Below are 25838 nucleotides of genomic sequence, written 5' to 3' on the forward strand. Positions count from 1 at the left end.
CTCACAGGCGAGTGATCTTTCTCCATTACTGCACCAGCCAGCACCAAAGCCAAGTGTATCTCCAACTCTGACAGTCCCAACACCCAAGCTAAGCCCATCTCCAATGTCCCTTTGCCAAGGGACGAGCTCAGACGATCCACCAGTAAAACAGCCTTCTCCTATTGCAAAAGAAAGACGTGCTAAATCGATTCCCATCTGTAATGTCAAAGCGGAGACATCAAATGAGATAAAGCATGAAATTCTTGACCAGGATGCTTTACTGGACTTTACTCACCCTGAGATGAGAAAAGGTCGTATGAACAGAGAGTCTCAACATCAGACTTACTCAGAATCCTACAGACGCCCGGTCACATCTTCGAATCCTTGCTTTCTGCAAAGCAAACTTGGACTAAGTAAAAAAGACAATACTGCCAAAGATGAAGCAAAGGCTCTGCAAAGGAGTACAGACATTACTGCATTTCCTAAACCAAAGTGGAACATCAATCAGCACCAGGAATTTCAACCCAGTAGAATGACAGGAACACAAATATCCACTAACTCTAAAGGCATTAAGTCTGCTAACGTTGATCACCAGGAGTCTCCGTCAGTGTTTGATGGACCGGCCACTCTGTCAGGTCCTCAAAGAAAATATAAAAACTACCCTCAGAAGAGCAATTACTCTCAGACCTTACATTTTACCTCAGCTTACCCACCATACGAGCAACTGTATTCTGAGAAAAAAGCAGCTTTACCCGTGACTTCTCAAACATCCTTTTCCACTGAGCCTCTTTTTAATCAGTCAGGCGTTTTGCCAAGCATCGAGGCAAGGAGGAGACGGTTCGACCTGCACAGTGAAACAAGACCAGAAGCAGCATTTCTATCAGCTTCTCGTCCCAGGAAACAGCAGGAAGAAAACAATAATCAGACAATTACAGGAAACTCTCATAAAATCTTTCATGAAACTGGTGCATCTCAAAACATCAAGTCCCCACAGAGACCCCTCAGGTTCCCGTCGAAGGCACAGAGTCAAACTGTGGATGTAAGATGTGCAGTGAGTCAGTCTCACTGTTTATCAAAGGATTACAGCTGCCAGTCAAGAGAAGCTGATCAGAAAATGGAGGCTTCCCAGTGCACACACAGGTTAAATCAGCTTAAGACATGTCAGGTGGCACCTCAGACCCAGGAGGCCTCCCACCCTCCCTCTGGTGTGTGCACCACCTCACAAAGGGGATCCTTTTTGAAACCTGACCTTCAGTCACACAGATGTGGCTTAGATCAGGAACAGTCTCCTCCTGACAAACAGATGAAGGTCAGCAGCACAGGACTGAATCAAACAGACATGTTAGCACCACCTGACCTCCGTGGGGTGCCAGCAAAGCTACCAGAACATCCCTCAGAGAAATATGTTGCAAGCTGGCCCCCGTCTGTAGCACACTGCCCATTCAGCACAGACAGTTTTGGCCTAAGCTCAAAGGGGGTCTTTGACAGAGTATACCAGAGCCTGGAAAAGACAACAACAGCAACAACAGCTTCCAGTCTACTAAATCAGCTGAATGACTCTGAAACAGGCAAAGTATTTTTCTCAGAGGAATCAGAAGACCCCTATTACGTCACGATGTATTACCCAGGTTCAATTTATGTGGGTGAGTACAAATATATCCAAGTCACCTGCAAGATTTTAACAGAACAAACCCAGCGACAGCGCCTCTTTGATGCCCCTGCTTTTATTTGGAGTGGGAGTTGAATAATTTTCTAACTTCTAAGGGGGGGTGGGAACTCTGATGAGGGGGTGGTTAAAGAGGATAGCAGAGGGACTAAAGGCAGCGCTTCTTATCAGTAGAGTAACAGGCGTGGCGAGGAGAGATGTGACAAAGTTGGTTAGCAGACTGTTTCAAAGTGAATAGCACAGGAAGACGTGCCAAAGCAGTTTTACACTAAAACACGCTGAAAACATGCAGAAAGGAAGGCGGGACGAAAGGAGAGCAGCTCGGAGATAAAGTGTGAGTACGGTGCTGCAGCTGTATTTTTCTTCCTCTAACACCTAAAGAGTAATAACAACACAATATCACACAAACACTCGGAAGTACAGACTAACAGATGTGTCAAACTTAAATCATGTCGTAACATAGCAGGGTAGAGATTAAAAAACAAAGCACACATAGTACCTCAGCACTGCCTGGATGTTGTATGCCTATGAGTTAAAATGAGAGCTTCTGAGGCCCAACAAGGGAAAAACTACCAGGCGTATTTGACAGAGCAAAGAAAATTTAAACTAACAGCTTCATCTGGAGTCTTCATTAGTAGATTTCTTGCAGTTAGATCTGTTAATATATTTTCTGTCTTACAAGACCCTCAGATTCAGGGTCTCTCGTGGGATTCCACCGCTCAGAAAGCCCCGTTACACTCGCTGTTAATCATTACACACTGAGCTTCCACCGGTGGCAGGATACATCAGAGCACATTTGCATTAAATTTGAAGTGCTTTAGTTCACGGCATGTCACAGCTGATAGTGTGTCTCTTCACAGAAAAGGAAGCGCGGCACATACAGACAACGTCTACATATTCAGCCATCATTAGTTTAATTATTCAGCACTGTAGTTTTCCTGCTGTGACAAAATGTATTTGGGGGAAAACTTCTCTATACTGCACTTCTTTCTACATTTTAAACAGTGCATTTAGCAGACATGCAGTTGTTACTTTGCAGATAAGACTTCAAACTTTAGGAGCCTGTTTATGTACCAGTGCAAAGCCATTAAAGCTATAAGCTCTTTCTGCTTGAACGATAATGCAGCAGTAATAATGTCCCACATAGCAGTAATGTTTTTGTTAAGCTTTGCATCTACATTAACCCGTACACACTGTTTAGGGTCAAATTTGACTCATTTTGATAGTGACCGCAGCAAAAAAAATCAAAAAAATCCAATATCATTCTTTTAGCTTGAAATTTGATGACTTTTCCTAAAGTGACCCAAAAATGAGTATTGTAAAGACTATATAGAAAAACAGAGAGCAGAATTCATGGTTGCATTAATTACTGCAAGTTGTCCAGGTCGTGAAGCAGCAACGCAGCCCCAGAACATCACACTATCACCACCATGTTTGACTGTTGGCATGTTGTTGGAACTCAGACCTTCCAAAAGTCCACAGTCCACAGAATATTTTGCCAAAAGTCTTGGGGATCATCAAGATGTTTGGGTGTTTGTTTGTTTTTTAACAAATGTCAAACGAGCCTGTGCGACCTTTTTCTCCTTGGAACTCTCCCATGGATACATATATTTCCCCAGTCCCTTATTGTTGAAGCGCGAACACTGACCTAAACTGTCTCAGTTTAGGTCACCAATTGAGTCACCAATGCACTCTTGGAGTAATTTTGGTTGGTCAGTTACTCCTGGGAAGGTTCCAAGTTTTCTCCTTTTGTGGATAATGGCTCTCACCATCATTTGCTGGAATCCCAAAGCCCTAGAAATGGCTCTGTAACCATTTCCAGACCGATAGATGTCAATGACTTTGTTTCAAATCTGTTTCTGTAGACTGTCGCATTGCGTGTTTCTTTTTGAGATCTTTTAGCCTACATCACTTTGTCAGGCAGGTTCTGTTTAAGTGATTTCTCAATTCAGCAGGTCTGGCAGTAATCAGGCCACAGAATTAAAAACAGATAATTCACGATTTAAGAGGCAAGTGTGACAAATGTTGCACATATGGAAAAAAAAAAGAGAGAGAGAGAAAATAAATCAGGAATTGGGCAAGTACTTTTTCACAACATTATTAGTAAAGGATCCATCTTCTTTATCCACCAACACTGTTAAAGATCATCTCCCATGTCTGGACTTGACACTGATTATAACACAATTCAAATTGCTCGCTATAAATACTCTAGCTCTGACAGAAGACACTGTACCCAAAAAAAAAAGTCCCTTTGAGATAGTCATATTGCGCATGTGCGCTGCATCTCCCCACTCCCTGTCCTCTTGTCGCCTTGGTAACGGAAAAGGAGGGGGCTCACGGCCAGAGGGAAGGAGAGGTACCCGGACTCCTCTTTACATGAGCGTTCCTGTTATTGTTATCAGTGTGGTGGATAGATATTACTGCTTCTCGAATTCAGAGCGCCTGTAGGTCGCCCGCTGTCTCCACGAGCTCGTTTGGTCAGTTGAACGGGAGCTGGTGAGTGTGACGACCGTTAGCGGGTGCACGCTAGCAGCTAGCCGTTAACGTTATTATCCAGCGTGACTGGTGAGAGAAACAATGAGGGCGACAGGCTTTGGTAGAGCTAACGTTGGGTAGTCACTTAAAACACGCAGAAAAGGACGCTTTTATTCATGTTATATGCTAAAGCACGTTTGCTCTTAACTTTCATGAGCTTGGCCATTTTATTATTTTTTCAAACAGGGATTTTAAAAAAGGGAGTTTTAGCTTTCATGTAGCCAGAGCATCCTCAGATATCGTACGCTTCAGTTTCCTACATTTGCTGTAGTGTGTAGCTCGAAATAATTGCATTGCAGTGTGGGCTTGTGAGGGCAGGCAGGGAGGGGGCAGAGCTGCATGGCCAGTGAATGAATCAAAGTGACAGCCTCTGCCTCAGTGACCTGTATGTATGATCAGGACTCATGTATCTAGGACTGTGACTTAAAGCATGGCAGCAGGCTGTACACCCTGAAGGACTAAGCTCATCAACATCTTGGCTCGGCCTGCTGCCTGTTACTGTTACCATCTGCCTGCACTGCTTGCTTCACTTAAAGGCTGAGCTCACAAAAACATCTTTTCTTGCTTAGACCCGACTGGTGTCAAAGCCTTGCTCGCAGAGGGTTTTTTTTGCATTTCTGGCCAGGCTTTTGAGATTTTTGTGTCCCATGTTTGACGTTTCTGCTGCCAACCCAAAGACAAGACAGCTGATTGTAATTTCATCCGTGGTTCTCTGCCAGAATTATTATATCTGTTTTTTCCAATTAGTTTCCTGTTTTGCTTTTTTCCAAAGTGCAAATTTTAGTTTCGTTTTCATTCGTTTTTAATGATTAAAACTTGAGGTGGGACTCACCAGACGATATAATTACAATACTCAACTCACGATACAGTATCATTGCGATTTTTAACATCTATGCTGAGCATTGCAATAACAAAAATTGCCAATCATGCCCTCAAAGTTAAACTTTGTCAATATCAGATAGAGTCAGTCTGCTATCAGTTTGGGATCAGTCTGGGATTGAATGGAGTGAAGTTGGCAGTTACATCTGCGATCTGCAATAATACATCATTTAACTGTTGTTTAAATCAGCAGGAATTCACATTTAACTATTACATTTAAGCTCAACAACCTTCCAGGTCTATAGGAATAACCAGAACTGACTGACAGCCAGCTAAGTCGAGTCCCCTTGAGTTGTGCAAATTGACATCAACTCATTCAGACCGATAATAACATGTTGGCAATGTATCTGCATTTATCAATTAGACAGCAAACCTTTGACAATCTCTTTAAGAGTGACTGCAGTCAGTTCAAGTCAGACTGTGACTGTTTGCAGAAAGTTTGCCTCGTATTAGACAACCTGTACATTTACCTTGAGATCAAAAGTAGTTGTGAATGTACAACAGGCTCAAGCTTTGGGAATTTATACAAGGAGGTTGTCGTCCTATTTTTACTCTTGACTGAGCCTTTAGCTTCCTCTGAATTAGGGGGTATATTTGTCAAGCAAAGTGTGTCCATTGTTGGATGGATTTTTGGTTAAATGCAAGTTTGCTAGGCTAACTAATAAATAAAGCCTTTTTAGACAGGGACATTTCTATATATGTTTCTGTTTTATGTTAGATTTCTACACTTTTAGGCGTTCTGAATTGCTGTAAATTTGGTAGTTTTATTGAAAAAAAAACGTAATATTAAGAATGCTGGCTATTATCTTTGCCCCTATAGTATCAACTATTTATTAAGTATCACACTGTAAAATATAATAATTTCTTTTATTTTAAAAAAGAAAATAATCTTCGAATCAACATCAGAGTTGCTTTCACAGGTATTTGTAATTCCACTGTATAAACATTGAAAAGGTGAAAGAAAAGAACAGTTAGTTCAGTTTTGGGGGTTAAAATGAAATGTAAATGATTTTTCATTGTTTTGACTGGAGGACACCTTTATTAAGAAGACCTGAGTTTGTTCAGTCAGGCATTGATTTCTACACTTGGGGGGTGATCAGGGCTGAGACATACTCTGCTGTGTTGAGCAGATAGAAATAATAGATGGGCAACCTGGGTGTGATGAAGGCTGGAGGTTAGAGCAGCGCTTTTGTAACTCAGGTCAGGTCAGATGCTGCCCCACCTCTGCAGTCTTTCGGGGTAGTTGTTACTCATTAGTGCAAGAACTTCCCCGATTATAAATGCTAGATTTCCAGGAATCAATTAAATTATTCACAGTGCCCTAATTTCAGGTTCTGTCAGGCACTTCTGCACACCAATAGTGGATTTTACTGTTTACACTGTCTGTGTAATATGTGATAACTTAATAAAATAATAACAGCTTAACTCTCCAGTCATTATTCTCAGCTATTCTCATTTGATTTCCTACCTGCTGAGTTAAATGCTTAAGGTCGTGTGGACTCTTGTGGTTAGATGTGAGCATAACGAGTTGATTCAGTTCTGTCTCATATGTTATGTTCAAGCTCAAACTGTGCATGAGTCATCTTTTTATAAATTGATTTATTAACCCCTGGACTTTAACAGCTGATCTGTGTTTCATCAAGATTTCTGCTTATGTTCAAAAAATTCTGCACACTTTTAGGAATAAGGTTTATCTCAACCTTTGAAGCAAACTCAAAAAGCACAGGCAGCATTAATCCGAAGATGAATCTTATTTTTAAACTAGAAACTATGCTGCTAAACTCAAATACTGTGTCTCAGAGCTATTTTGCTTTCAGACTTGGACCTCCCTCTCCCTTTTCCTTCCATCTCTGTCATATTCTTCAGCTTTTCTTTTTGTATATGGATGTGTGTGAAATATGAGCGCAGACATAACATCTATCTGTTGGTAAAAAAGAAACAAATGATGTTATAGCAGTTTTTCTTCTCAGTCATCAGCTTTCTTTTGTGCTTTTGTTGTGTGGGGTTTGGGTCGGATGAGGCAGTGGACTGGATCCCTCCTGAAATGTACATCTGTGTCCATGTTGGGACCTTCAGATGTCTTGATTTGTTTAATTGAAAACTCAAAGATATTTACTTTATTACATAACTGACAAAGAAAAATAAATGTTAGCCACATTTAAGTCTCTTCAACTTCTCTTAACTTTTATTTTAATCAGCTAGTTCATTCATTCATTCATTCATTAATACAATTCACATGGTTATGAAATTTGAAAGTGACAGTTATGCATTAATTACATTTTTCATACATAAACTCCATGTGTCTGCTAGCCTTGAGTACCACAGCTCCAGTCAGTACCAGATTTTTTTAGGAAGGAGGAAGGGGAGGAGTTCATAAACTGTGATCATAACGTATTCTCCTTTTCAGTCCTTTTTCAATGCCTCGGTATAATGTCAAAAACAGAAGATGTTCCTAATATGCTCATCTCAGATATGAGAACAGAAATCCCTTTTGTTTACAAGGGGCAGCCAATGAGAAGAAGACTTTATGGGAGAGAATAGGGCTAAAATAGTATTTCATACAGTGGATGAAATAAGAGGTAATTGAGACTCACTTTAAAGTAAAGAAACATTATTCTGAACTGTGAATCATGCAAAGCTACTCTAGTAGAGTCTAAGAATAACAGCATGGAGTTGGACATGAGCACAGTAGGCACTCTTCAAGGAAAACTTTATTGTAAACATCTGATTTTGCTCACCTCATAATGTTTGTATAGCTCCAGCTTCATATTTTTAAAATAAACAGATAAAACGTTTGTTTTACAAGCACCTTTCATCATAACCATCAAAATCTGGGAAGCAAATTATACAACTACACCAATTATACAAAGCAGTGTTTGCCTGACTAGATGAATGTGAGGATTTTTCTGTTGTTTGGGTGATCGAAGCCTGCTGCAATAACCCATTTCTTCAATGTAGAACGAGTAACTAGAGGAGAGGCCTCGGCTGATCCACTGACCTACTTCCTCGTCATTTTTTCAGTGTGACTTATTTTCATCTTCCTTCCTTTTCTGTAGACATGTCAGACATCGTTCCTCCAGAGGTTAGACCCAAACCAGCTGTCCCTGCCAAACCCCCAAACGTGGGGGCTCCTTCTCCTTCTAGCCCCTTCCCACCCCAGGGCCTGGGTGTCGGAGGAGGCGGCATCTCTGCTCCCCCACCGAGCGCCATTCCAGTTCCCATTGGAAGTCATGGTCCGAGCCATGGTGGCAGTCACAGCGTGGGTCATGGCATAGGACACAGCGTTAGTCACGCTGGAAGTCACGCTGCACCACACAGCGGCGGTCATGGTCATGGTGGCTCCCACAGCTCCAGCGGGGGATCCACTCTGCTGGGATACATTGGTATCGACACCATCATTGAGCAGATGAGGAAGAAGACCATGAAGACGGGTTTTGACTTCAATATCATGGTAGTAGGTACGTCACAGTAGACTTGCTTTATGCCTGGACACTTTCTTCCTGTATGGTGCTCCAACCTTAATTCTTCTGCCTTTCACTTCAGGTCACAGTGGTCTGGGAAAGTCAACCCTGGTGAACACCTTATTCAAGTCCCAAGTGAGCAGGAGGAGTGCAGGATGGGCTCGTGATGAGAAGATCCCCAAAACTGTGGAGATCAAGGCAGTGTCTCATGGTGAGTGCAAGGACAGAGAGGCTGTTCTTTCTTTAGAGCCAGGCATTTATATAGCACTTAATTAAAGAGAGAAAATGAACAATCTTTGGCCATGTTCTTAAAAGTCCCACATAGCCTACTTATAGTTCATCAGTGCACCCTGGAAGCTGCCAAGAAATCTAAGCAGCTGAAGGATGGGCCAACTTCTGCCTCTCCTGCAGGCACTTTTGATCACTTGTTGTTTTCGACTGTCCGTGTGCTGGGAATTTAATTGTCATGAATTAATTTTTCAAGCTGCTCTGTAATAACTCTCTTATGTGTCATATAAATAAATCAGTGCTGAGACCTACCTTATTTGCGTTTTGTAGCTGTACAGACAAAGTCGAAAGAAGGTTAGGTTTTCATCGCTGTCTGTTGGTGAAATCTCTAAAAATGAACAGATGCTGAAATTCAGTTCAGAGATGGCTGAAAAACAGCAAACAGATCTCTGCTCAGTTTTCTGCTGTCATGTGCCAGTGCACAGTTGGGCACACTGTGGGTTTCCAGGCAATATTTACAATGTAGAAACGTTTTTCATTAAAGACAGGCACAAAATCAAGGGCAGGGATTGCTCAGTAGGTAGAGTATTCGCCCCATGATCGGAAGCTTGGGGGTTCAAATCCACTGAACGGCTACCCTGAGGTACTATTGAGCAAGGGTCTCTACACACTGCTCCCTGGGCGCTGGATTGGTAGTTGCGTACTGCTTCACTGAATGAATGGGTTAAGTGCAGAGGACTAAGCAATCCCCTACGGTATTAATAAAGTATGCATTATTATTATAAAGGTACAATATCCAAAAATAAATAAATAGATAATAATAACATTTAAAAAACAAGCTGACAGGAACATGTAGCAAGAAATATGATGGAAAACCAAGGCTAAAGATCTGATAGTAGCTGATTGGCAGCAGAGGTGTAGAGGTCAGGTGGTGCTGAATGATCCTGGCATGGTACTTGAGTAGTCGATGTTCAATGCAGAGATTTGCACACATGTCTACATGTTGTTGCTGCATGCTGTCACCAGGAGGCAGTGTTAAAAGCATGTGGAAGAACCTCTAATGTGGTCACTGCTGTTTGTGCTTGTTTGTCCTTTAGCTTAGCCTCTGCAACAAAGACAATAGTAAGAATATACAAAACAAACTGTTTTATCTTTATTGTTATTTTATGCTTCCTCTCCTGTTTGTGGTTGACTTTGATGTTCAAGCCAACTTAAAAAAAAAGAAAACTAAAACTGTTTGTTTCGATATTTTGTGTTCTGTTGCAAAAAAGAAAATACTTTGCCTTGTGGATATCCATTGGATTTGTCAATCTCAGGCTGCTGGAGTTTCATGCACACTTAAGATAATCCTTTGAATATGTTTTTGCTACTAAAGACTGCAGATTTCTGCTGCCGCCCTGTTTACTTTGAAAGTACAGTGATAGTGGTGGAATAACTTCAGCAAAACAAAATAGCTATAGTGTTTTAGGATAGACTTGGGAAGTTGTGAGCTTACCTTTTAAGGCTGGGTCATCATGTTTTATAACACAACATCAAGTAAAACAGGCTTCTGATATTTCTACACTTTTTTTACATCTCGTTTATGATGGACTGTTTGGAGTTTGACAGATTAAAAAGGAGCTTCAATTTTGTATTAAAACTTTTTTGTGTTATTTTCTTATCCAACGTTTAGATTGTATGGCAGATTTGTTTGGTCTGCTGCTGCTTATAGTTTATTCTGTCTTTCTGTCTGTAATTGTTTCTCCAATACACAGATTAATTAAGAAGAAATCCTTTGGAAGAATTAAACATGATTTTTTTGAGATACAGAATCAGTTATAATATTTGGCAATTAGACCCATCATAGCAGCAGAATGCCAGCATCCAGAGTCCAGACACTGGTGGTGGTGAGGATGAAGATGACGGCTTGGATGGAGCTCTGAAATGGTGAGGAAGTGGGTTGCCGAGATTTAAAGTATGCAGAATGCAGGCTTATTGGTTCGCTGAAGGCAAGCAAGAAGATGATTGGGAAAGAGCAATGATATCAGTATTGACTTTGACAGCATTGGAAAAGTGGATGTGTTGAAAAGTATAGATCATAGCAGCTGAACACCCAGGATAGCAGGCAGATGAGTGATAACAGTGTTTTTTTAAGCTCCAGTGCATTTGACCTCACAGGGCCAACATATTGCAGGGTGTTGCTCACTATCATTTTAAGATCTGCTGGCGTGCTGCGTGTGCTTTCATTTCACTTGTGTTTGACTGACTGGGGGTTTAAAAGGGTCTTACTTAACCTCAGTGAAGTTTCTGAGAGTGCGGGCAGTCGGTCATATTTCACAGGAGTCACAAAGCACCACATCGCTGAACTCAGTTTGTGGAGCCTGATCAAAGCTAGGACCAACCATGACCCAATTTAAAGCCCAAAGTATTTGTGAGTAAAATGCGAGATAACCTCAGAGCTCAGAGTTATGTCTCCATGGTAACAACCGTAGATCAGCCTGACAGCTTATGCAAAGATGTAAACATAGCTCAATTTGTGGCTCACTTTCAAAGTTACAGGATGAGGAATCAGAAAGCTGTTCTTGTAGAACATCTGTGTAACTGAGAAGCTTTCCACTCAGGTAACAGGGGCAAGCAGTGACAGTCAGCCGTGTGCTTGATTTGAATAAAGTTTTAAATTATCCACAGTGCAGCCCAAACGAATCGCTATTTACAGCTACTCTGTATAACATTTGAAAATGTCGTATTTTGGTGCCCCTCCCCCACTATTAGTATCAAATCCTCACTGTGGCAGACAGCTCACTATGTAGCATTCAAGCCTGTGCTCATTATGCCTTCTGGGACCTAGCTGCCATTTGCACGTCCTTGACGACTTATGAGCTCCCGAGGAAACTGTAGGGACATGTCAAGCCTGTGGGCTGCTACAGTTTACGTGATCATGCTCCCATTGCCTGCGGATGACAGTACCCTGATATTATTATGCCAGGAGACGAAGCATAAAAAATTCTGGCCATGCTATTAATATTGTATTTGCTGTTTGTGTGATTATGGCAAACACGAACATTCAGTCATTATGTTGAATATTCAAGTTTTTATTTATTTTTAAATAAAAACATTAAATGTGTTCTTCTTCTGTGGTAAAGGTAAGTACATCCTTGGTTTAGACACTACCTTTGCCCCCTTCAGCATAAATAACTTCTTGTAGGTGTGTAATTGCTTTCTGCGACTTTCTATGTGAAATTCCTTCAGTTATTGGATGTTAGAGGATGTTGGCTGTGCAGGAATTGGTAGTTGCACAGACTGCGTCACATCCTGAAGAACACTTTGAAATGATGCAGACGCTACCCAGACCCCGGACATCTCCTAAACTGCTTTCGCCACTGTCTTGTTTATCTAAAAGAGCTGGTCTTTGCCTTTATTGCCACTGGTTAACAGTCAGTTTTCTCTGATGCTCTCTTTGAAAAGCAGAAGCTATTTCCTGGCAGGCATTTCATGGAGGTGCATGCACTACCTTACCTGCAAATCCTGTGATGAAATTTTGCAGCTCTGTGAGATTTTAAATTATGGGCAGCATAGTGGTTAGTGAAATCATCTCACTGATTGGCTTGGGCCTCTGTATGTGGAGTTTTTGGGTCGGTTTTGACTCTGGCTTCAGGCGATAGATTGATTGATCCTGGACAAACGAATTTCTTGTAGCCACTTGTAGATTTTTTTATTTTTATAGTAGAACATCCTAAATCTCTGAGGTTTAGTTCCACTACTTGGTACATAATCTGGAAAATTTCAAGGTGAAAATCATGTACCTTATTTTTCCAAATAATTTGTTTATTATATAATTAAGTTTTAAAATAACTTCTAAATATGATGTTTATCTCTCACTGTATCACTTGTATCTATGGCCATTGTTCAAAAAAGAAGAGAAAGATTTGCATGTCAAGTGCACTGCCTCACAAATGTGCTTCTGGAAGAATGGTTACATATTCCCATAAACACAGGCCTATACCTTCTGCAAAACCTTCCCAGAAGACTTGAAGCTGTTATTATTTATTTTGCTGATTTCTTTGTGTGAACATGTTTTTGTTTTTTTTGTTTTTTTAGTTATTGAAGAGGGTGGTGTGAAGATGAAGCTGACAGTTGTCGACACTCCGGGCTTCGGAGACCAAATCAATAACGACAACTGGTGAGATTTCCAGCTCCGGCACTGTTAAAGCATCATAAATGTCATAATAACTGCCTTATATCACCGAGGACAAATCTCCACCTTTCATCTTTAAAAACTGTATTCAAGGTTTAGGAGTGAATCAGTGCTCCCTCAAACATGTTTTTTCCTGCCTCGGTGATGTTTTGCTTCTGTTGTATCCACAGCTGGGAGCCCATCTCCAAATACATCAATGAGCAGTATGAGAAGTTCCTGAAGGAGGAGGTCAACATCACCAGAAAGAAGCGAATCCCGGACACCAGGGTGCACTGCTGTCTCTATTTTATCTCCCCAACCGGACACTCGTAAGTTAAGCTTTGGCTGTATGGAAGTAAATCAATCAGACCATCTTTAAGTATCTGATTCTTTAAGGGATGTGGGGTTTTTTAAGTAATCTGTAAATGGTAAATGGCCTGTATTTGTATAGCGCTTTACTTGGTCCTTAAGGACCCCAAAGTGCTTTAGACATTCAGTCATTCACCCATTCACACACACATTCACACACTGTATGCTGCTGCTGCAACCCGTTCTCACTCCCAAAGCGTAACATTTTACGCTAGGTGACAAATCGTCACCATATTACGTTTTCGGCTACCCACCACGTTCCTAAATGACGACCTCGGAAAACAGAGGAAATATGAGAACCGTCTGGACTGAATCTACACATGTTCGCTCTTTTTCTTCAAATCGCTTAGAAACACGCTATTTAACATCATTAAAGTCCTGGTTAAGGTCAGGAATACGGTTATGGTCAGGGCTAGGGATAAGGTTAGGTTTAGGGCTGGAATACAGGGCTGGAACGTCTATTACCGCGGGATCGTCATTGCACTGGATTCCAGCCATAACCCGCTGCGTACCATAAGAACGCCGAAGGTCTCCTTTCGTGTTCCTCAGGAACGCCGCGGGACGTGACAAAACGTCGACATGTTACGCCTCGGGAGTGAGAACGCTCTGGCTGGCTGGTGAGACACACACGCACAAAGCTCACAGTGTTAATGTCTCTTTATTCAAAAAACATTTAATTTCACTTTATCAAAGCCTTAAATTGAGTGTGCTACTTTATATTGCAGACAGCACACACCTCTCTCTCCTTTTCACAATTAGCTCCTGCTGACAAGTGTGAAATTGCTTTCTAATGAATAAGTGGATACAGTCTTTTGTGTATTACTGCCAGCGTATCTCATCTTTCTTAGCCAGGGTAATTGAGACCGACAGGATGTCTTATGTGCAAGCAAACAAGAGCTGGGACACAACCTTTGTTCAATGATAAGCCCACTTGAAAAAAAAAGATTCTCACTGTAAGTCTTTTGTAATCGCTGCAAGGCCAAGGAAAGGTAATGAGACGTATGAGAAATGACAAATGAATTCCAGACGCCTCCTTCTTTTATTCAGTGTTTATGAGCTTCCACATCTCCTATATCTGCCCTCATGACTCACTGTAATTATTTGTCCTTCTGCTTCAGTCTTCGACAGCTAGATACTGAGTTCATGAAGCGCCTGAGTCACTCGGTCAACATTATTCCCATCATTGCCAAAGCAGATACACTGACCATTGAGGAGAGACAGGAGTTCAAGCAGAGGGTGAGTTTCACCAATAATCTGACTTCAAAATGTCTTTCTTCATAGATATTTACTGATGAGTGTGCAAAGCTGCTGTAATAAACATTTTATACCAGCAGTGGATCCAAGTTACTAAACTCTACAGCTAAAAAGTTTTCTCAGTGATTTGACTTCTCATCCAGAACCTCAGTGACCTTCAGTGAACTTTTTTCTGATTACTTCATGTTCTCAGGCACTAATTTTTAAGTCTTATTCAATGATCCCAAGGCCAGTAAACACAGAATGTGGGGCGAACTGTTTGCCAGCCACTAGCAATTTGGCCCAGAGACAGTGATTTACCTGTCAAGTCATACACCTGAAAATACCAACAATCATCAATCATCAAACCGATTGTTCAGATAGTTTTAAATGTGAAGAAATGCAGTATTTTTACCTGTTCCTGTCCATCCAACGCAACAGAATTAAGAAGGAGTTAAAAAGAACATCTGTGTGCAGATAAACTATTAGTTTAATTTGCTAAGAAATTCAATTCAATTCAGTTTCCCAGATTTCTTGTATGCTTTGCTGATAGTAGTCATCCACCCCAGGATTCGGTGTTTACTCCACTACATTTATTTTAAAGTTTCAGTTACTAATTACATTTCTGACATAGATTTATAATATTAAATATAAATCTACTAATAGATTATTAATCTATGGTAGGTTTATAAATTAAGCTAGCAATGTATGAAATCATTTTCCTGTTTGTAGGCCAGTAAAAATACACAAGGGGCTGGTAAAAGTCTGTCCTGGCTGTTTCCCAGTAGAGAAAAACTGAATGAATTAATTAAAAAAGACTTTTGGTCCTTTGTGCAGTGTTGGGTACCGTTGTGACTAATGTTTTTTTTTTTATTCATTTTTCCTTGCTTTTGTCTGCACTCCAGGTAAGGAAGGAGCTGGAGATGAGCGGGATTGAATTTTACCCACAAAAAGAGTTTGATGATGACATGGAAGACAAGAGTGACAACGATAAAATCAGAGTAAGTCGCTTTTTTGTCTCACGCGATATTTGTGGAGCGATTTTCTTCCTTGGCATTAGAATGAATCTTTGATACTCAGCTTTAACCCAGCCTCTTTCACAAACATGCAGCGAGTCCTCTAAGCAGAATGCCAGGGCACTTGGGCATGTGGTGCATTTGTTTCATCTCATAAACCTCGCGTAGCTCTCTTCGGTACACTGAACCATGTTCAAATGTCTCTGTTCACAGGAGGCGATGCCCTTTGCTGTGGTGGGGAGTGACAAAGAATATCAAGTGAACGGCAAACGGGTTCTGGGGAGGAAGACAGCGTGGGGAATTGTGGAGGGTGAGTCAAACGCTCTCCATGAACGAGTTTCTCTGTTTGGTTTTTTACACAGGACTGATGTTGATGGATTTCTGTCTCTGTTTTTCTGCTTTGTGCAGTTGAAAATCCAAACCATTGTGAGTTTGCTCAGCTGAGAGATTTTCTGATCAGGTAAAACTTTCTTTTAAAGCATTTTTTTAAATAATAATGCAAAAAAAGTGGAATAAAGAAATGAAATAAAACAAAGAAAAAAATCACTTTTCTCTATTAGTAAACTTTCTCAGCATTTTAACAGTAACACAAATGTATTGATCGCCAGTAACTGGTCACTTTATTAGGTACACAGTGCTAGTATTGGGTTGCCCAACACCGTCTGACTGAACTGATGATACAAGGCAGAGTATCCATGCTTTCAGGATGTTAAGGCCAAAATTCTAACTCTAGCATCTGAATGTCACAGCAGAAATCAGTCCTCTTCAGACCAGATGACATTTTTTAATTTTCCATTGTTTTGTAAGCCCCTGCAAACTGCAGCATCAGTTTCCTGTTTCTAGCATTGCTGAAGTGACACCTAGAGTGCTCTTCTGCTGCTGTACCCCATCTGCTTCAAGATTCAGTGTGCTGTGCATTAAGAGATGCTCTTCTGCATACCTGGGTTGTAACAATTATTTAATTGAGTTAATGTTGCATTCCTACCAGCTTGAAGCAGTCTGGCCACTCTCCTCTGTTCTCTGACATCAACAAACCTTTTTCTCTTAGAGAATTTCCACTCACTGGATATTTTCTTGCTTTCAGACTACTCTCTGTAAACTCTAGTTATGATTTCTGATCCTCAATTTGAACTTCTACGTGCCTGGATGCATTGAATTGCTGCCATGTGATTAGCTAATTACCGTATTTCCCGGACTACAAAGCGCACCTGAATATTAGCCGCACAAGCTAAAATCAGGGGAAAATCCTGTTTTGTACATACATTAGCCGCACCTGACTAAAAGCCGCAGGTGTTTCAATATTGACTTATCATATGTAAGAGAATATGCACAAATCGAATTGTCAGGAAAGAGATGGCTGTTTGGAGACACATCCCTTTTATTAATATTTTGAAAAACAAGTTATGGGTACATATTTGCATAACTTTTTAGGGTATATGTACAAGTAGCGGTAATTACAAGTACAAAACATGTACTGTGCTTCATAAATGAGTAACAAATGTAGTACATAACAATAACCTAGGGCACACCAGAAAAATAGATTGGACTACCTTTTAGGCTCAGGTGCAGTGACACAGCTTTAACAAGAAGAAAAGTCAGTCATTCACCACCATCTTTCTCTTCTTCCTGCGCACTAAAACCACCAAAGTCCTCTTCTCCAGTGTCGGATACGAACAGGCTCAGGATGGCTACGTCATCCACTCTCAGCTTCTTTCCTTTGTTGTCAGTGTCAGAGTCGAACACCCTCTGAAGGGCCGTGGCGGTGTCCTCCTCTCCATCATGCAGCAGTCCAGCCCTTCGAAATCCGTTGGTGATCATGGATGTTTTTACACTTTTCCACGCTGTCAGATTCCACCGGTGGAGTTGGGCATAACTTGCTTTTCGCACGTTTATCGCCGCACATCATCCACGACTCCCGCTGAACGCATAGCACTACTTTGAAGTTTGTTTTTCGCGCTACTTTTACGGCACTATGTTGCCTGGCGGATGGACATGTGACCAACATACCACTCTTGAACCCGATACTGTGTGTCTGATCACATGCCCTTCCGCCAGGCAACGTAGTGCCGTACAACACCGGAACAAACAAAACAAATCGTCTTACGATATGACAAAAATCATGGACAATCCATAGAAAAGCCGCACCTGACTAAAAGCCGCAGGGTTCAAAGCTGGTGCAAAAAGTAGCGGCTTATAGCCCGACAATTACGGTAGATATTTGTGTTAACAAGCAGTTGAGCAGGTGTACCTAACAACGTGGCCAGTGAGTATAAATTTTATTTAAGTGACCATTTGGTCTCTGAAACGTCAGAAAAACAGTTAAAATTTGTAGGGTGGACTTTTGTTCTGATAAACTGGGATAGTTTAACATCACAGAAAGAGCAAATATTCACATTTAAAATAAATTACATTAATTAATTATAGTTTTATGAAGATGGGTCCTGATCAGCTATTTGATAAAGCGATTAAAGTTATTTCCTCTCTAAAAAAAATTAAAGCATTTTTATTATAATAAATGTGAAATGTTTTCAAAGCGGTTTTTGAATATAAGACTATGCAATTTTCTTTGATTGTGAGAAAACGTTTGTTTCTTGTGTTTGCTGTTGTGGAGGATTTTACCATTTTATTACCACAACACAAGAACAACAATACTGTATTTCAAAACACAGTAACTCTTATCCCTTCCTCTGTCAAATGAATGTACTTAACTAATAACTCGCCCACTCTCTGTATTTACATTCATCTTTTGAAGGTCTCACCTGCAGGATCTGAAGGAAGTCACTCATAACATTCACTATGAAACGTACCGTGCCAAGAGACTGAATGAGAACGGAGGTCTGCACCCCATATCATCCGCTGATACCCAGGAGAGCAACCTGTAGTCAGAGAGAGAGTGAAAACAATGAGTCCAATAGATGAATCTACAAAATACTATAATCCTTATCACCACAGCATTGCTGCATGCGTGGAAAAGAAAATTAATGTGTTAAGAATTGGTGTCATTTAATCCCCAAACTCCACCCATCCTTTTCTTCATATTCTTCCCCACCAAGCATATCAAACCCCTCTGTTACCATTTTCCATTCATCCCAGTGAGTCTTTGGAGGAAAGACATAATGTAAAAGAGACTTAGTGCCGGTAACGTTTTTTCCACTGCCAGCGCCTTTTCTCATTGTTCAGAGTGTACATGGAAAGTGCTCGTGTCTCTCGTGTACGGGAGGCTGATTTTTAAGCCTGTGTGTTGTGTAGCAACTGACAGCCGAGTTTAGACAAACAAAGTGATTTGCTCTAAATATTAAAATCATAATTCCTGTGTAGCAACGGTGCATTAGCCGGCTCTGCGGCTGGCTCTGTTGAAATTGCCGATTTTAAATTCTGAGCAGCAGCTGTTCATTTAAAGGAAGAATCCCAGCGGCTTTACTGTCAAGAGGGTTTAACGAACATTACAAGCTGTGCTGCCTTCTTTAATAACCGAGTCCACGAAGGAAAATAATGAACTTTCTTTTGAGAGTTGCAGCATTAGTCACATGTAAAATGCAGTTTATAAGGAGTCCACATGGTGAGTGACTGCTCGCTGCCGATTCAGTGATTCACGGTAACAAACACAAATTTAGCTGTTCATGCAGATGCAGCTCACCGTGTTTTGTTTCAGCACAGTGCTCATACAGGAAACTGCATCTGTGTTCACTTGCAGCAATGAGCTGTGCTCTTGGAGTTCCACCATGCATATTTTATCAAGGTTCAGACTGATTTTTGTTAGATGTTTCCTGTTTAAATAGTTGACAGGCAATAGATGCAGGAATTATAACAAATTGCATATACAAGCTTTCCCAGCTGGAATGACTTGTTTTTGGTCTTTGAGAGCCATTACTATCAGTGCAAACGTTGTTTTGTTTAAATATTTTTGGTTGTTGTTTTTTTCTTTATCATTACCATTCATGGCAAGTAGCCATTCAATAAAATATTATATTAAACCCGAAAGAAATCCCATCACTGGTTTGGTCATCGCATCTTTTTTTGCACACAGGAGAGCAGGAGAATTGAAATATTTTTGATATATTTGTATTAATATTCAATTCCTGCTGTGCACCACTTGGTGGCAGCATGCTGCCACATTAAAGAAGTTTAACGGAGCAGCTCCATCTGCCCCAGATGTTCTGACTGCTGAGATTTTTTTCTCAAATATGTCACATCCAGTTCTGATGAAGTTTACTCTTCTGCTGTCAGCAGCAAAGACATTGGGTTTACAAAAAACTTTGATAATATCACCCTTTTCATAATATTATAACATTGCCAAGGGGTTTGCCAGGTTTTCTTCAGGAACTAAATATGATATTCTGCCACAGGCTGTCTGCATTAGAACACAAACTACAAATCTTTTAACATATCTCAATCTTTTTTTAAATCCATTCAGCCTTTTTAATCAATCATATGTATTTGTATGATTTTGAAATCAAGTGTGTGCAACAGTATGGTAGTAGTTGTCCGTGATTTTAGTGCAGTCAGAGGTTTTCGAGCAGAAATCTGAAGCAGTGTTAATGAACCATTGTTCCTGTGTTTGTGTGCATGCTTGTGTTAATATTGCCTGTTTGATTACAGCCAGTCGGTTGACTCATTCCTGCAACTTCACATCCACTAACAGTTACTGTGTTTCTGAATGTGTGATGTGTAAATTTAATTGATATATCATAAGGTAAAGCGCTGCTGTCTTACCCCCAAACTAAGCTGATGGCCCCCACGCACACACGTATCACCCAGCCCTGTCACTCAGTGAAAACTCGCAATGTACATTTATTTAACAACTTCTCACAAAGTTGCTGTGACACACCGATGTATGATTTCCTGTCTTGTATGGAGTTATTTTTACATTATGTCTTATTATTGTAACTTATTCTTTATTTAATAAAAACACATGATCAAGTTCTTAGAATTTTGTCATGATTTCTCTTCTGAATGTTCACATAACCAACTGTGTGTTGTTGTCTTTGTTGTTTATAATGATGTTACATACTGTGTCAGTGAAGTCCATAATTTATTGGAAAAAGATGCTCTTTTTATAGTTTTAGTGTACACCACCACTGTGGATTGTAAATCAATCAATATGCGATTGACGTGCAGACTTTCAGCTTTAATTTGAGAGGTTTTACAATTTCAGAGGTTAAAAATTAATGGGACAATTGACTCACAAGCAGTTCATGGCCAGGTGCTCCCTTGTTGTTTCATCAGAAATAAAGCAGACATGAAGTCAATTCAAAGTGATTAATTTTTATTTTATAGCTTTTCATTGCAATTTTAAATATGAATCCAAAAATAATCTCAAGTGCAACCGAAGAAGATCATCATTAAACAGAAAAAGACTGAAGAAAAAACTTGGATGAGTGACGACACATTTCTCCTACTGAAAACACTCCGTCCAAATGAAGAGAATCAGCTGTCTAGGATGTCCTTAACTGCAGCGGTCCCCAACCCCCAGGCCTCGAAACGGTACCGGTCCGTGAATCGTTTGGTACCGGGCCGCGAGAGTTGAGGCTCAGGTGTGAAATGTATGGTTTTCAGGGTTTTTATCGGTTTTCAGCGTTATTTTGTTATCGTTTTTATCGTTAACTCGGTTTTCCTGGGTCTTTTCACGTGTGTTATGAATAAATCTCCTTTTTCCGGTACCGGTACTGGTTTTATTTTGTTGTATTTATCCGCCTTAAAGGCCGGTCCGTGAAAATATTGTCGGGCATAAACCGATCCGTGGCGCCAAAAGGGTTGGGGACCGCTGCTTAACTGGATGAGCATCAAGACAACAATATGTATTCTTAAAAAGAATTAACGTACTGAACAGCTCAGCAGTACATGCATGGTGACAAAATTATTTACACCATTAAAAACAATATTATATTATCTAATCAAGTCCAAAACTTGAGGAGGTGTCATTGTCAAACTCTAATATCAACAGACACCTTGAAATAAAGGAGGTTTACAGCAAGGTGCAGACCAATGGTTAAAAAAAAAACATAAAAGCCTTCACAAGTTTGTAAATGAAAATTAAAAAAAATATATTTGGACAGATGAAACCAAGATGAACTACCAGAATGATGCGAAGAGAAAAGTGTGCAAAATGAGAGAAACAGGTCTTAATGAAGCATATCACGTCATCTGTCAAACATAGTCGAGGCAGTGTGGCACGGGCATTTGCGGCTTCCAGTTTTTGATCACTAGTAGTTATTTATCATGTGACTGCCAATAGAAGAAGCAAGGACCATACTCTCTGCTGATTCCACCAAATGCTGCAAAACTGACTGCACAGAGCTTTCAAGGATTCAAGAATTCAAGGAAGCTTTATTGTCATTCACATCACATGTTTAAGCCCTGTGTTTTCCTTTGTCTCTGTTGTGATCTTCATCAACCCTCATTTCATGCTGTGTGTTCTGTCTGCCTGCTTAGTTTTTTTGTGTTTTCAGTTTAGTTTCTGTATTCTCAGTTTAGTCAATTTTCTGTTTTGCCATCTAGCAATAAATCTAAGTTTGAGTTGACTTTCTGTCTCCGAGTGTCTGCACATCCTCCTTACCACCACTCCTGCCTGCACACAGCCTTCACGTGACACCCGAGAGTTTCTCAAGGCAAAGAAAAAGGCCAATTCAGTCACCTGATCTGATCTCAGCCAAGCAAAGTGTGGTCTAAGGAGCTTGGAAACGAAAATCGTCTGGACTTCTTTAAGTTTCATGAAGACGTTTCACCTGGCACAACATAGAAGAGCCACCTCAACGGGACAAGACTCAGCTGTCCATCTGCATCTAAAGGACAAAGGTCAGTCTTTCAAGGACACCAATGTTCATAATTTGGACAGAGAACACAGATGGTTTGAAAGAGGAGTGAAAGAAGCCATCTATGTCCACTGTGAACGACCATCTTTAAACAGAGGCGCTGATTTACGACACCAACTGTTTGCCATCTATAATCCAGTTTTGAGATCCCTTCTCAGACGCCTTAATGCCCACTCACATCCTGGGCCATCTGACCTCAGGAAATCACATGATAGGGTGGGGGTAGGTTTCACAATGGTTTCACCTGAAACCTTGGCTGATTGTGACCTACACCCGTTTTCACACCTTGGCTCGTGTGATTATGTAGAGGATCAATAGGGGGTCCATGACCCCCTTGGGGGGGACACTCCCATAGGGCTTAAAATCTGGGACTCTCCACCATTTGCTGTTAGAACTAGAATTGGATGTCTACAGACATGTCTTGGTCTCGAGACCACTTTTATGTGGTCTTGGTCTCGTCTTGGTCTCAACGGACTTTTGTCTTGGTCTTGTCCACACGTACCCGGGTATTTTTGAAAACGCAGATTTTTCTATGCGTTTGCACCTTTCGTCCACACGTAAACGGCGTTTTTGGTCACTGAAAACAGAGATTTTTAAAAACTCCGGCCAGGGTGGATATTTTTGAAAACTCCGTTTTTGCATTTACATGTGGACGAGAAAAACAGAGAAAACGCAGAAAACGCAGTGTCAAAGGTGTGCGCCTTTTTTGATGTTACACTGTGCGCCACGTTATTGTTTCGGTGAAATGAATTTCTATAATACTGTTACTGTTAATTGTACTCTCTGCAGTGTTTAAATGCTTACATACACACACACAGTTACTGTCCCTCCACACATACGACTCGGTTCTGCTTCTATGCCCCATCCTTGTTTACTATTTCCCACCGAGGCTACTAGACTTCTCATTGGCCAACATTTCTGCATGGTTAGGAATATATCGCCACCTGTTGCTTTGGCATGTTCATAGCAGCGATTTCCTTCATTTCTGCGTTTACGTGTGGATGGGATTAAATAATGTAAATATGATGGTGTATCACAAAAGATTGATATCAAACTGATCACTTGGTTGCGTTACTTGCTCTTTGAGTGAATCAACAAATGGATAAATAAAAAGCCGAACAACATCAATGCTGATTTTTTAGAGAGTCTTAGCTCACATTTCATATTTTCAGTTGTTACCCTCAACAGCTAAACAAACTCTCTAAATCGGTTTCAACTGTGTACTGATGAATACAACAATGGACATAAGGAGCTTCTTCCAAAGAAAAAACTCAGATAGATGTTATTTTATATATTATGCTTTGTATGTTGTTCAGTATATCTATGCAAAACAAGAGGAATTTCAATACACAGCAGTATATTCACAGTTGAAACCAGATATTTACATACACTTTAGGGAGAAAACATAAAAACTTTTTTTTTTTACTGTTAAACCCCCCCCTGTCCCCTTCTGGCTGCCTCTGCCTCAATTTTATCCCACAACTTAGACGTTCACATTACTCACACTCTCATTACACATACATATAGGATCTTGGGGGTGGGCACGATACACGGAATCCAAAGTACCATCAGGGTGTACACCCCACCCCTGGCGTCGTTGCCCACCTCTCAATTTTAAATACACGTAGACATTGAGGGCTAGCAGGAGGGACCATGCGCTTACCTGCTGCTCTCTGGCAGGTAGCTCCAAGCCCTCCTGGGTTTTAAATGCACCTTAGAACACACATGCATCAACACTACAATGAGCGGGTGGAGGGAGGTTTGGAGTCTTCTCTCACCCCCGTTCTCTGCGACCTGCTGGAGCGGGGGGGCTAGGAGGAGGAGTTGGCCGTCCGACTGCGGTCTGGAGTGTGGGGCCTTCCTGCTGCGTCCATGCTCACAGGTGTACACACGGGTGATCACACCCACAAACTACACCCTTTTTGGCTCCTACCTCAAAGCACACTGTGTTCTGTTGATCTTATGTGCTGCACAATAATGTTTAATATTTAGTATTTACTGTCATATTCCCATATATCATCGTGATGTTGTTTATTCTATTACTCTTGTTCTCTTCTGCTTGTTTTCTTTTTTCTTTCTCAGCAGGTGATCCAGGTGATTGATATATGCATTTTTAAAAAAAAAAAAATTTCTGCCCGTTCTGTTGGTTTTTGTCTTTTGCCCTTCTCCCCCGTCCCTCTTCTCAGCTGTTTCTCTTTCCCTCTTTCTTTCTCCCCTTCTTTCCCCCAGTCAAGTCTGTCCCGTATTCAGTAAGTGAAAATAAAATAAACAATAAAAGGTGAATCAAATGGACCATTACGGCAAGGCTGGGATGGTCAATTTGGTAAAGTAAATCCGTTGGGCATCTTTCTTTGCCTTTAGACAACAATTCTGATGGCAAGAGAGCCAAACGGGACAGGCACAAAAAAAAAAAAAAAAAAAAAAAAAGTCTGATAGGTTAGTAGAGTCCATGTGAGTAAATTGGTGGCACACCTGTGGATGCATATAAGGCAAAACACAGAGCCTGTTTCTGTGACATGGGAAAATCAAGAGATGTCAACCAAAACACCAGGAAAAGAACTGTGGAGCTCCATAAGTGTGGCTCAATTTTGAATACAATTTGGTGCCATTTGCAATTAAGAAATACATAAAAATTTCTCTCTTTACTCTTAAAGTTAACAAATATGTTTTTTATATTTATCAATCTAAAAAAATAAACATTTAGTCTGATTTGATGTTACAATTAAAAAAGTGTTTGTGTTTTTATCTGAAGAGTATGTAAATATCTGGTTTCCACTGTATATTTGATGATGTTGGTGTTTGGCTTGATTGTCAGCACAAAGAGGGAGAGAGAGGAACAGAGAGGGAGAGAGAGGAACAGAGAAGGAGAGAGAGGACAGAACAGAGATGGAACAAGAGCAGGTGAGACACACATGTTAGTCAAATGGTTGTTTGCCAAAACTCATCAGAACATGTATCTAGTACCTACTGTAACTTTTTAGATACCATTTGTTACTTTTCAAATTCTACATTTATTAAGTTATGCAGGCTTGTTTGCACAACAAGGCTAATTATATTTTTTAATTATATAAACTTTACTGAATCTAAATAGTGGACTTTGGTAGAATTAAAAAAAATAAGTGTAGTGCAGGTCTATGATGATTTTTAGTGCTAGTATCATCTAGTTTTGATTCTGGTTCTGTTTTGGTTAAATCCTAAGTACTCCTGATTTTGAACTGTTGTAGTCCTGTTTTAATTCCAGATCAGTTCTGGGTCTGGTTGAATTGGGGTTTATTCCCTGTGTCTTGATACAGTCCCGACTTTGTTCTGCCTTGCTGCTTAATTAAAAAAAACTAGTTTAAGGTGTCCTGCATATGTAATTTTTTTTCCCTATATGAAGTCATTCCTTTTTGAACAAAACTCAAAACAGAGCCTATTAATCTTTCAGTCATTTCTACCCTCACTTAATTTCCTTTCGCTGCTCAGCTCTCACACAGTGGTTCAGCTATGCTCCAATCCCTTCATATT

General features: G+C 40.5%; 1 protein-coding gene across 3 annotated transcripts; it reads left to right on the forward strand.

The window, feature by feature from the left end:
* The first annotated feature begins 1844 nt into the window (after positions 1-1844).
* septin3 (septin 3) lies at positions 1845-20432 on the forward strand. 3 transcript variants are annotated; one of them, XM_080880935.1, is made up of 10 exons: positions 1845-1979; positions 8116-8517; positions 8603-8731; positions 12826-12907; positions 13093-13230; positions 14389-14506; positions 15409-15504; positions 15733-15829; positions 15928-15979; positions 18272-20432. In XM_080880935.1, exons 2-10 carry the CDS (start codon positions 8118-8120, stop codon positions 18399-18401), a joined length of 1242 nt encoding a protein of 413 aa, XP_080737061.1. In that variant the 5' UTR covers positions 1845-1979; positions 8116-8117; the 3' UTR covers positions 18402-20432. The 3 variants fall into 3 exon arrangements, with proteins under 3 accessions (XP_080737061.1, XP_080737059.1, XP_080737060.1); XM_080880933.1 differs by lacking the exon at positions 1845-1979 and adding an exon at positions 3953-4001; XM_080880934.1 differs by lacking the exon at positions 1845-1979 and adding an exon at positions 3966-4141.
* The last annotated feature ends 5406 nt before the right edge of the window (positions 20433-25838 follow it).

The sequence above is a fragment of the Rhamphochromis sp. 'chilingali' genome (genome assembly GCF_963969265.1).
Source record: "Rhamphochromis sp. 'chilingali' genome assembly, chromosome: 4".
In the NCBI taxonomy this organism is placed as follows: Eukaryota; Metazoa; Chordata; class Actinopteri; order Cichliformes; family Cichlidae; genus Rhamphochromis; species Rhamphochromis sp. 'chilingali'.

Coding starts and splice junctions, on each gene's coding strand:
- septin3 (XM_080880935.1), top strand. CDS start 8,118: ATGTCAGACATCGTTCCTCCAGAGGTTAGACCCAAACCAGCTGTCCCT. Junction 14,507..15,408: donor GACAGGAGTTCAAGCAGAGG/GTGAGTTTCACC, acceptor TCTGCACTCCAG/GTAAGGAAGGAGCTGGAGAT. Junction 15,505..15,732: donor GTGACAACGATAAAATCAGA/GTAAGTCGCTTT, acceptor CTCTGTTCACAG/GAGGCGATGCCCTTTGCTGT.